The 12,745-nt window shown below is 43.1% G+C and overlaps 1 protein-coding gene across 1 annotated transcript in view; it reads right to left on the reverse strand.

Annotated features, from left to right (window-relative positions):
• Positions 1-1,589: 1,589 nt before the first annotated feature.
• Positions 1,590-12,745, reverse strand: part of LOC147372838 (antigen WC1.1-like) — a 51,515-nt gene continuing 40,359 nt past the window's right edge. The window contains exons 14-20 of the mRNA XM_086402118.1: positions 7,920-7,961; positions 7,518-7,832; positions 7,235-7,267; positions 6,551-6,688; positions 6,074-6,163; positions 5,072-5,209; positions 1,590-1,877 (exon numbers count right to left, since the gene is read on the reverse strand). Coding sequence (XP_086258244.1) covers positions 1,732-1,877; positions 5,072-5,209; positions 6,074-6,163; positions 6,551-6,688; positions 7,235-7,267; positions 7,518-7,832; positions 7,920-7,961 — 902 coding nt within the window. The 3' untranslated portion in view covers positions 1,590-1,731. The remainder of the gene's footprint in view (positions 1,878-5,071; positions 5,210-6,073; positions 6,164-6,550; positions 6,689-7,234; positions 7,268-7,517; positions 7,833-7,919; positions 7,962-12,745) is intronic.

A 12,745-nucleotide genomic window follows, 5' to 3' on the forward strand; every position in this document is an offset into this window, starting at 1 on the left:
AGGAAGGGGTGTTGCGGGAGTAGTGCTGTGTAAACATAATCTTTACTTTGTCACTTCTTCATGCCAGCTCTCTCTACACTGAGGAGTCACAGCAGGATCACAATTACATTTTCAGTTCAGTTCAGTTCAGTCACTCAGTCGTGTCCCACTCTTTGTGACCCCATGAATCACAGCATGCCAGGCCTCCCTGTCCATCACCAACTCCCAGTGTTCACCCAAACTTATGTCCATTGAGTTGGTGATGTCATCAAGCCATCTCAACCTCTTTTGTCCCCTTCTCCTCCTGCCCCCAATCATTCCCAGCATCAGGGACTTTTAAATGAGTCAACTCTTCCCATGAGGTGGCCAAAATATTGGAGTTTCAGCTTCAGCATCAGTCCCTCCAATGAACACCCAGGACTGATCTCCTTTAGGATGGACTAGTTGAATCTCCTTGCAGTCCAAGAGACTCTCAAGAGTCTTCTCCAACACCACAGATCAAAAGCATCAATTCTTCAGCACTCAGCTTTCTTCACAGTCCAACTCTCACATCCATACATGACCACTGGAAAAACCATAGCCTTGACTAGACGGACCTTTGCTGGCAAAGTAATATCTCTGCTTTTGAATATGCTATCTAGGTTGGTCATAACCTTCCTTCCAAGGAGTAAGCATCTTTTAATTTCATGGCTGCAATCACCATCTGGAGTGATTTTGGAGCCAAAAAAATAAAGTCTGACACTGTTTAGGCAATCTTGAAACATCTGAAAAACAGATGTTTTCAAAGAATCCCCTTGGTCTGAAATTCTTCCTCTAAGAGATCAGTCATGTCAGATGCCTCCATCCATATCTCTGAAATATAAATAGCCAAATGTTCCTGATCTTTCTATATACATCCATTCTTCTGGATCCCCTCTGCCTAGGTCTCCACTTTCTTGCCCTCTTGTCCCATCTGAATATAGGGTGTGGGTGAGCACCAATTTTCCTTCCATCAACTTGAAGACATATATGAACTGATATAATTCACTTAGAAGGAGAGATCCTTGAAGAGAGAAGAAATCATAAGCAGCATCATAAGCAAATAGTAAGAAGAGATGGAGAAGAAAGAATGGATTTATAAGGATTGGATAATCAAACAGACATGGGATACGAGCAAAGAGGTGTCTGTATCTACTAAAGGAATAAATGAGAGATGAAAAAGGAAGAGGTAGTTATGTTCAGTTAGATTTTTAATTGGCCTGTGAATATTGAGGCAGGATAAGGAAAGCTGTATCCATTCTCTTCCACCAGCCAACCTTCCACTTTGAAACTCACACCCAGTCTGGTGTCCCAGAACAAGTTACAAACTGGTGATGTGACATCTCAGAGGTGTTTAGAACTGTTTTGTTTTGTTTTTCCATGAGTTCATCTTGTTAGGAAGGAGTGTGAGAATGTAGACCAAGTTTACATCCTTTTCTAAATAAGAGTGACCTGGAGCACTTGTGAGCGTGCCCTCATTAGCCTCTAAGACAGGTGAGAAAGCAGGTCAGCTCACTCACTTGCATTTCCTTTGAGAAAGATGGCATTTGAGGACCAATCCTCTAAAAGCGTTTGACATGGAGCTTGCTAAGTTAACAGCACAGCAAAAAGTTAATTTATTCAGAATATTTCATTTTGAGCAATTTTCATATGGCACAATTACAGGTCAGCACTACTCTATTGAAATACAGGCAATTAGAATATCTGAGGCTTCATCTCATATTTAATACAGCATCACGAGGAAGTCACTGGGGATGTTCCCAGGGTACTGAGTTCAACATCATCGTACCCAGCATCCTCTTTCTTCCCCTGGAGCAGCCAGAGGCTCTCTTCTCTTTGCCCAGGATCAGCTGCCTCTCTGGAGAAGTTCAGATAAGAGCCTGAAGTAGAAAACAGAAGTTTGATTAGAACTGAGACACGAGGATGGGACAGAACCCTCTGGTGGAAGGGAGTCAAGCAAGTGCTTATGACAAAGCATCCCTGGGACCCAGGTGTGGGGAGGGAGGCTCAGGCTATTTCACATCATTTCCAGTGAGGATGGATCCCAGCTATCCTCTCAGATACAGTTCATGTGGTCTACTGGGCCTCAGTGCATGGGGAAATCCTGCATCACAGGAGACCTGTGCTCAGGAGTTCTGGGAGACCTGCTTCCAGGCAACACAATACCAAGGAGATGCCCAGCAATGGTAAGAATCATAAAAGGGAATTTAAATGTTCTCCTTTCACAGGTGATAGATGCAAATTCACAATTAGAGGGAGACTGGAGACAGGAAAAATCTGAATTCCTCACTCACAACCCAAGTCTGCTCTTAGTTGACTTGACTCCTGTTCCCAAATGTCCACAAATAGTATCACAGGTGCACCCACAGATATTTCCTCCCCAGAAACTACACAGGCCCTCAGATGGAGAAATACTCTTTTCTAGAGAATGAGGGTCTTCTTGCAGCTACTGAAATATCAGTTTACTGTGATACACACAGTCAAAGGCTTTGCCATAGTTAATAAAGCAGAAATAGATGTTTCTCTGGAACTCTCTTGCTTTTTTGATGATCCAGTGAATTTTGGCAATTTGATCTCTGGTTCCTCTGCCTTTTCTAAGTCCAGCTTGAACATCTAGAATTTCACGGTTCATGTCCTGTTGAAGCCTGGCTTGGAGAATTTTGAGCATTACTTTCCTAGTGTGTGAGATGAGTGCAATTGTGTGGTAGTTTGAACATTCTTTGGCATTGCCTTTCTTTGGGATTGGAATGAAAACCGACCTTTTCCAGTCCTGTGGCCACTGCTAAGTTTTCCAAATTTGCTGGCATATTGAGTGCAGCACTCTCACGGCATCATCTTTTAGGATTTGAAAGAACTCAACTGGTATTCTGTCACCTCCACTAGCTTTGTTCAGAGTGATGCTTCCTAAGGCCCACTTGACTTCACATTCCAGGATATCTGTCTCTAGGTGAGTGATCACACCATTGTGATTATCTGGGTCATGAAGATTTTTTTGTATAGTTCTTCTGTGTGTTCTTGCCACCTCTTGTTAATATCTTCTGCTACTGTTAGGTCTATAACATGTCTGTCCTTTATTGTACCCATCTTTGCATGAAATATTCCCTTGGTATCTGTAATTGTCTTGACCAGCTCTCTAGTCTTTCCCATTCCATTGTTTTCCTATGTTTCTTTGCATTGATCAGTGAGGAAGGCTTTCTTATCTCTCCTTGCTATTCCTTGGAATCAAATGGATATATCTTTCCTTTGCTCCTTTGGTTTCACTTGTTGTCTTTTCTCAGCTATTTTTAAGGCCTCCTCAGACAACCATTTTGCCTTTTTGCATTTCTTTTTCTTTGGATGCTCTTGATCCCTGCCTCCTGTAGAATGTCACGAACCTCCATCCATAATTCATCAGGCACTCTGCCTATCAGACGTAATCCCCTGAATCTATTTGTCACTTCTACTGTATAAATTTGGAATTTGATTTAGGTCATACCTGAATGGTCTAGTGGGTTTCTCTACTTTCTTCAATTTAAGTCTGAATTTGGCAATAAGGAGTTCATGATCTGAGCCACATTCAGCTCCCAGTCTTGTTTTTGCTGACAGTACAGAACGTCTCCATCTTTGGCTGCAAAGAATATAATTAATCTGATTTCAGTACTGACCATCTGATGGTGTCCACGTGTAGAGTCCTCTCTTGTGTTGTTGGAAGAGGGTGTTTGTTATGACTGGTGCATTCTCTTGGAAAAACTCTATTAGCCTTTGCCTTGCCTCATTTTGTACTCCAAGGCCAAATTTGGCTGTTACTCCAGGTATCTCTTGACTTCCTACTTTTACATTCTAGTCCCTTATAATCAAAAGGACATCTTTTTTAGGTGATAGTTCTAAAAGGTCATGTAGGTCTTCATAGAATGGCAACTTCGGCTTCTTCAGCATTACTGATTCAGCATAGACCTGGATTACTGTGATACTGAATGGTTTGCCTTCATGTATGTGACAGTGAAAATATATTATTAAAACATTTGTTCCATCTTTGAATTTGGTTTAGTTCAGTTCAGTCACTCAGTCATGCCTGACTCTCTGTGACCCCATGGACTGCAGCACGTCAGGCCTCCCTGTCTATCACCAACACCCAGAGCTTGCTCAAACTCATATCCATCGAGTCGGTGATGCCATCTAATCATTTCATCTTCTGTCATCTCCTTCTCCTCCTGCCTTCAATCTTCCCCAGCATCAGGGTCTTTTCTGAAGAGTCAGTTCTTCACATCAGGTGGCCAAGGCATTGGAGCTTCTACTTCGTCTCAGTCCTACCAATGAATATTCAAGATTGAATTCCTTTAAATTGTCTGGGTTGATCTCCTTGCCATCCAAGGGTCTCTGAAGAGTCTTCTCCAACACTACAGTTCAAAAGCATCAATTCTTCAGCGCTTAGCTTTCTTTTACTGCTGCTACTGCTAAGTCACTTTGTCGTGTCCGACTCTGTGTGACCCCATAGACGGAAGCCCACAGGCTCCCCAGTCCCTGGGATTCTCCAGGCAAGAACACTGGAGTGGGTTACCATTTCCTTCTCCAGTACATCAAAGTGAAAAGTGAAAGTAAAGTTGCTAAGTCATGTCTGACTCTTAGCGACCCCATGGAATGCAGCCTACCAGTCTCCTCCATCCATGGGATTTTCCAGGCAAGAGTACTGGAGTGGGGTATGTTCAATTAATTGATAAGTTTCTCTTTCAGCCATGACACAATGCTTGTGGGATCTTAGTTCCTTGACCAGGGTTGAACCTAGGCCCTAGCAGTGAAAGTACAGAATCAGAACCTCTGGACCACCAGGAAATTCCGTAATCTATAAATCTTCATGCAAGTATATCACAAAGTGATAAGTTTATGTCACATTATGAAGACATAAATGCCAAAATCAGAGTGATTTCTCACTCCTTGCAAGGAGTCTGACAGCATTAAATATGGCATATGGTCAAGATGATGCTACCGTTAATGAGATTAGTTATATTTTGGATCTCTAGGGAGGCTGGGCATTGAGGAGCACAAATTCACTCTTTTCAGATAGAAAGATTGCGGGAGATCAACTGACCCCACTCACCTGTCTGAGAGGACCTCACCCCATTATCCTTCTCTGGGGGCACTTCCTCCTCATTCCCCTGAGAGGCAGAAGGAGTTCCAGGCACTGGTACTTCTTCAGCATCATCGTAATTTTCAGCAGGGACATCAGTCCTCTGATCTGGGGGTTCCAAGAGCAGACAAGGGAGTGGATGAAGCCACAGTAAGTGGGTTGGTCTGGGGAATACCTAAGATACCTTCAGACCCAGAGTTTCCGAGTTTCTGAATAGAGGCACCAGTCACTCCTTGTTTCAAAAGACTTTTTTCTCTAAGACCATGTTTCATTTTGATGTGTCCATAGCCAAAACATGATATTACATATCTCAATATTTTCTGGTGGAAACTACATATCTCAAAGCAACTCTTCCACCACTGAGCATTGCTAAAGTACTTTGACAAACTGTGCTTTACAGATGTTGTTTTTTTAAAACATTGTGTGCCTGTGGTGATTCTGGACACAGAGAGACCAGCCCCAACATGAGACATCACAGAAGAGCCAGAGAAGGATGAACCCTATCTGGACACAAGGGATGCCTCTGATCCATCAAAGGAAAACCATTCCCCTTAAATCTCCTCTCTATGAGGGAAACTCTCCTCCCCAGAGCCCAGCCGAGGCAGGTCCACCTCTATTTCCTGGAGCGGACCTGTAGTCACTGTTGTCCTCACCATCTCTGGTGTAATATGACAGTTTAGTCAGTGAAAAATCTAACGGGAAGCCTCATGTGGAGACAAACATCACACAACACACAGCATGACCCTCCCCACACCCATGGGACCTGTGTTAAGGCTGAGAAGGGACAGGCCTGGCTTCTGCAGTGTAGACAGGCTGGGTGGTCACGGGGCTCTGAGAGGCCATCCTGCCTCTTTGGAGGAGCCGTCTCTGTGAGCCTAGGGCACACATGGGGTCTGCAGATGCTGAGAAGATGTGCACAGCCAGTGGGTGGTGACAACCAGAGATCCCAGGAGGGCAGACAGAGACACTCACCTGGGCTGCCCAGACCTTCCTTCTGGGTCAGAAGGTAATCGAGCTCTTCATACACAGCTTCAGCAAGAGCATCTTCATAGCTGGATAAGGCTGAGAGATCCCCCAGCAGGTCAGAGAAGCTTCCCTAGATACCCCGATCCAGCCAGCCCACCTTCATCTCCCTGGTGCTTACATGGGGGCTGCCAGGACCTCAGCATCCTCTCCTACCCCATGCATCATGTCAGCACCTTCTCCCCTCATCTGACCCTGATTACAGCTCAGTGCCAACTCTGTCTGGTCTCACAGGAGAGGCCATGACTTATGAGAGTTCACACCCCAGTCCTAGGAACCTCTGTCTACTCAGCCCTTAGAGCTCAGCACGGAGCACATGGAGTCTGCAACTCAGAACAGTACCTGGCCCAGGTTCCCCTCTTCATACCTGCCCCATCTCCTGCCTCCATACACTCTCCCTGGTCCCCAGTTCCCCGTGCAGCCCACCTCTGCGCTCTGCTCTCCATCTGAGCAGCTGAGTCACCAGGATGACGAGGACCAGGAAGAGAAGGGCCCCCAGGATAAGGCAGAGGATCCCAGGCAGGGAGAAGACACCAGGGAGAGAATTTGAGGTTGTTCTGGTTCCTGAGGAGAACAGGAAAAAGGGCTGGAAATAGTCTTGGGCACAGAGAAATCTCTGTGTCAGCATTTTCAGGAGCTCCAGACAATGGCATCTCAGCCTCAGACAGTGTCAGGGTTCCCCTGGGTCTCGTCCTGAGACAAGTCAACTCCACCCTGGCCAGTGTGGCCCTGAGGCAGAGATGGGGATTGTCAGGGAGCTCCCCTCCGAGACAGCCTCTGAGGACCCAGCTCATCCCCTCTCCTTGGGCTTCAGGAGACAGAGCATCAAACAGTCCATGGACCTGTACCTCTGTGATGAGGAGCAACACTCAAGGGCAAGTGGGAGATCCTTAGATTCTACAACATGGAAACCAGACTTTCTTCCACCCCGGGCATGAGAACATTAGACCCTGGACATCAAGGCAGGGGATTTCCCCAGTATAATGCCCTGGCTCCTCCCCAACAGCCACAGCTCCTCAGATTCTTTCCTCTTCTGAATTGTCAGAGAGCCCACAGAACAGGTCCCCAGTATTTGAGTATTCTTTCCTGCCTGTGGATGGATCACAGTACCTGCTGTAGTCGTGGGCACTGTTGTCCTTACACCTAAAGAGAAAAACAGTAGTGTGGGGAAGAAGAATTGGCCAGAATGCAGGGCAAACCTTTTCCGTCCTGAGCCTGAAATCACCCCTCAGTCTGCACAACATCAATGTCCAGTCCTCCCAGCTCCCTCATCCTAGATCAGAGCCCCAGCACCCGGGATGTCTGAACACAAAATCCCCACCATGCCCAGCCCACCCCAGTGCCCCTGCACTGCCCCAGCTCACCCAGGGTGGACCCCGAACCCCTCACTCACCAGAGCACCTCACACCAGCATCCTCCTCATGCTTGCAGTCGCTCTGCCCCCAGGGCTCCGCAGCACAGTCCCACAGGGAAGACTCCTGGCCTCCACACCGCACCTCATCCAGCCAGATGCTCCCATTTCCAGGGCCAAATGCTGCAGACCGCACGGCTTCTAGGGCCTGGCCACAGCCCAGCTGCTGACACACCACCTCAGCCTCTGCCAGGCTCCAGGAGTCATCGCACACGGTGCCCCAGGAGCCACTGTGCCAGACCTCCACCCGCCCTGAGCACTCGCTGTCTCCTGCCCTGAGCCGGAGCTTCTGTCTGTCTAAAAAGGCAGCAGACCCTCCTGTGATTCCCCTGGTGGGAGGAAGGAGCCCCTGGGAGCCACAGGGGAGGGGGCAGGCTGACGTACCTGTGCAAGGGGCAGCAGTTGGACAGCTCTTGGGTCTTCTTCCTGAACACAACAGGGAAACAGTGGATCAGGAACAGCTGAGGGTGTTCCTGTCCCCACATAAGATTATCTAAGATCCATGGCTCAGTGCAAATGACATGTGAAAACACAGGCTCATTATCTCCTGGGCTGAAACATTCACTGCATCTGATCACCAGCTGAAATTACTTTAAATATTTACTTGTTTATCAGTCTTCACACCCCACAGCAAATATAAACACAGACATCTACGAATGTACACACTCCCCTCTGAATGAAAATTCCATTAGAAGGACCTTGTATATCTTATATGTGCCATGTTTCTGCTATTAGCACAGTGCCTGTACATTGTATGCACTCATTCAACAAATATCTATGGAAAACCATTTCGAAATACCTAGATAGGGGCTTGATAAATATTTATTAAATGAATGAATAGATGAATAAAATTCAGTGAAATAAAATTTCTTTTTTTAAATTCATACTAATCAGTGAAATAGTAAACCAAATATAAATTAATGGTAACAGTCTATGATAATAGTTCATATTAAAAATAATCAGTCCAGAAGCACAGAGTCAATTTAAATTTAAAATCTCATGTACATAATTTTAATGGCAAATTATTAGATAGATTATAAACTACTCTTACCTATTATTCAGTGTGACAAGTGGGCAAGTGAAGACTACTGTTGTAAAAGGAAACTCTCTTTTCTAAATTTGTTTTTAATTGGAAGATAATTGCTCCACAATGTAGTGTTGGTTATGTGTGTGTATGTGTGTGTGTGTGTGGGTTAGTCCCTCAGTCATGTCCAACTCTTTGTCACCCTATGGACTGCAGCCCACCAGGCTCCTCTGTCCATAGGATTTTCCAGACAAACATGCTGGAGTGGATTGCTCTTCACTTCACTGGATCCTCCCTACCCAGGGAATAACCCAGGTCTCCCACACTGCAGGCAGTTTCTTTGGGCTCATAGTGTTGGTTAGGAATCTCTTAAAAAGGAAGTATACAGGAAAAACTTGGTAGAATTCTGAGAAGATAAATGGACACATATATGTACACACTGAGTAAGCCAGAAATTTTTGCAGTAGTTAAAAAAAGCCTACTGAAAACAATTTGTATTGAGAAGATGCAGAATTAATAAACAAAAGACTGAAAATATATATAAAAGAACTGAAGCTGAGAGAAATATAAATTCAAAAAAAAAACACAGAAGGGTAAATAGTATCTGTCATAAAGTATCAATATTTATATATTCTTTCCAGATCATCCTATCAAAACTCCTACCCACTCTATTCAGAGAACCTCTGAGAAAACGATGGCAGGAGCTCTGTGAGTGGGTTGCTCATTTTCATGGTCAAAGACTTTACCACCTCTCAATTCACAGGGTTTAATTGTAGGGAAAATATCATCAATAAAAGGTCTCATAGTTTAATGCCTCTTTCGCCTTCAAATAAAAAAGACAAAGAGATGAGCAAAAAGAGGCAAGGAAGGGAGTGAGCCTCTGCTTTAGAAGTATCTGATCCCATGTTCTCTTAGCTATGGGTTTCAGGTAACATCCAGCATACCCTTCAAGGTGCACCTGAATGGGGTGTGTGTGTTTGTGTATGTGGAGGGGGAGGGAAGGAGAAAGAGAAACAGAGAGAGAACTTTTGGAGGAATAAGGTGCTGTGGTTTAACTATTTGTAGCCTTCACCAACATTTATTTATTTCATTCAAAATTTACTGCTGAAATCTCAGTTCCCAATGTAACAGTATTTAGTGGTGGAGCCTTCTCAAACTCTTCCAAAAACAGAAGAAAAGATCACTTCCAAATTCATTTTATGAAGCCAACATCAGTCTGATACCAAAGCCAGATAAGGACACCATGAGAAAAGAAAATTACGGCTAATACTCTGATAAGTACAGGTGCAAAAATCGTCAACAAAATATTAGAAAACTGAATTTGACAATACACTACAAGAATCATACACCATGATCAAGTGATATTTGTTCCAAGGATACAAGGATAGTTCAACATTCACAAATTAATCAATGTGATACACCAAATAAACAAAATGAAGGTAAAAATCATATCCTCAAAGGATTCAGAAAAAGTGTTTGACAAGTTCAACATCCACTTACAGTAAAAACTCTTTTACAAAGTAGGTATAGAAGGACTGCATCTCAACATAATTAAGGCCATATGAAAAGTACACAGCTAACAAAATACTTGACTGTAAAAAAACAAAAGCTTTTCCTCTGAAATTAGACACAAGACAAAAATGTCTACTCTTGCCACTTTTATTCAACTTAGTTTTGGTAGTTCTATGCAGATCCATCAGGAAATAAAAAGAAAATCAAGATTTCCAAATCTGGAAGGAAGAGGTAAAACTGACACTATTTGCAGATTGAAAAGTGAAAGTGTTAGTCACTCAGTCATGTCTGACTCTTTACAACCCCAAGGACTGCAGCCTGCCAGGCTCCTCTGTGCACTGGGATTCTCCAGGCAAGAATACTGGAGTGGGTTGCCATTCCTTCCTCCAGGGGATCTTCCTGACCCAGGGACTGAACCCGGGTCTCTTGCATTGCAGACAGATTCTTTACCATCAGAGTCATGAGGAAAGAAACCCCCTCACATGATATTATATGTAGAAAACACTAAAGACTTCAGCAAAAATATAAGAACTAATACACTCAGTAAAGTTGCAGAAGAAAAATCTGTATACAAAAATCATATGCATTTCTTTACACTAACAACAAACTGCTATAAAAGAAACTGAGAAAACAATTCTACTTACATTTGCATGAAAATGAATAAAATGTCTAGGAATAAATTTAACCAAGGAGGTGAAAGACCTGTACACTGAAAAATACAAACACATTGATGAAAGATACTGAAGATGACTCAAATAAAGGGAAAGAAATTCTGTGCTCATGGATTGGAAGATCTAATACTATTAATATGGCCATACTACCCAAAGCATCTACAGATTCACTGCAATCCTTATCAAAATTCCAAAGGAAATTTTCACAGATACAGAAGAAACAATCCTAAAATTTGCATGGAACCACAAAAGACGCTCAATATCAAAGCAGTCTTGAGAAAGAATAACAAAGCTAGAGGTGTCGTCCTTCCTGATTTCAAACTGTATTACAAAGCTATATTAATCAAAACACTATGTCGTTGGTATAAAAATGAACACAGAGATCAATGGAACAGAATAGAGAGTCCATAAATAAACCCGCATTTCTATGGTCAATTAATTTTTGACAAAGAAGCCAAGAATATACAGTGGGAAAAGGAGAGTTTTTTTCAGGAAATGACATTGGGAAAACTGGACAGCCACATGCAAAAAATGAAACTGGACCACTATCTTACACCATTCACAAAAATTAACTCAAAAGAGATTAAAGACTTGATCACAAGACCTGAAGCCATAAAATTTCTACAGGACAAAACAGAAAATAAAATCCTTGACACCAGTCTTTGTGATGATTTTTTGGATCCAACACCAAAAGCAAAGGGAACAAGAGTAAAAACAAGCAGTTGTGATGACATAAGGCTAAAAAGCTTCTGTCCAATTAAGGGAACCGTCAACAAAGTGAAAAAGCAACCTGTGGAACTGGAGAAAATATTTGCATATTATATTTCTGGTAAGGATTATTATCCAAAATACACAAGGAACTCATACAACTCAGCAGCAAAAAACAAACAATCTGATTTTTTTTTAATGGGCAGAGAACCTGAATAGACACTTTTTTAAAGAATACATACAACCTGCCAATAGGTACATGAAAATGTGCTCAACACTATTAATCATTAGAAAATACAAATCAAAACCACAATGAGGTATGACCTCATATCCTCTAGAAAGGTTTTTATCCAAAAGAAGAAATAACAGGAGTTGAGGAGAATGTGAAGAGACAGGAAAGCTTTTGCACAGTTAGAGGGAATGTAAGTTGATGTAGCCCCTATGGAAACAGTATTGAGGTGCATCAAAAATTAAAAATAGAACTGCCATATGATCTAGGAATTTCACTTTGGAGTATTTATCTGAAGGAAACAAAAACTAACTTGAAAACCCATGTTCACTGCAGCAACATATGTTCAGTTGCTAGGTTGTGTCTGACTCTTTGCAACCCCATGGACTGCAGCATGCCAGGCTCCTCTGTCCTTCACTAACTCCCAAAGTTTGCTCAAATTCATGTCCACTGAACTGGTGATGCTAGCTAACTATCTCGTCCTCTGTGGCCCCCTTCTTCTTCTGCCTTCAATCTTTCCCAGCATCGGGGTCTTTTCCAATGAGTCAGCTCTTCTCATCAGGTGGCCAAAGTATTGTAGCTTCAGCTTCAGCATCAGTCCTTCCAATGAATACTCAGGGTTGATTTCCTTTAGGATTGATTGGTTTGATCTCCTTGCTGCCCAAAGGACTCTCAATTCAATTGTGGCATCCAAGCACCACAATTCAAAAGAATCAACTCTTTTTAGCTTCTTCTATAACCCAGCTCTCACATCCAGAGATGACTACTGGAAAAAATATAGCTTTGACCATATGGACCTTTGTCAGCAAAGTGATGTCTCTGCTTTTTAATACACTGTCTAGCTTTGTCACAGAGGAGCAAGCCTCTTTTAATCTCATGGCTACAATCACCATGAGCAGTGATTTGGGAATCCAAGAAAAGAAAATCTATCACTGTTTCCACTTTTCCCCTTTTATTTGCCATGAAGTGCTGATGATCTTAGGTTTTAGAATGTTGAGCTGTAAGCCAGCTTTTCACTCTTCTCTTTCACCCTCAATGAGAGGCTCTTTAGTTCCTCTTCGCTTTC

The sequence above is a fragment of the Bos grunniens genome, chromosome 5 (assembly GCF_055505025.1).
Source record: "Bos grunniens cultivar Pamir isolate PY7600 chromosome 5, Bosgru_T2T1.0, whole genome shotgun sequence".
Lineage (NCBI taxonomy): Eukaryota > Metazoa > Chordata > Mammalia > Artiodactyla > Bovidae > Bos > Bos grunniens.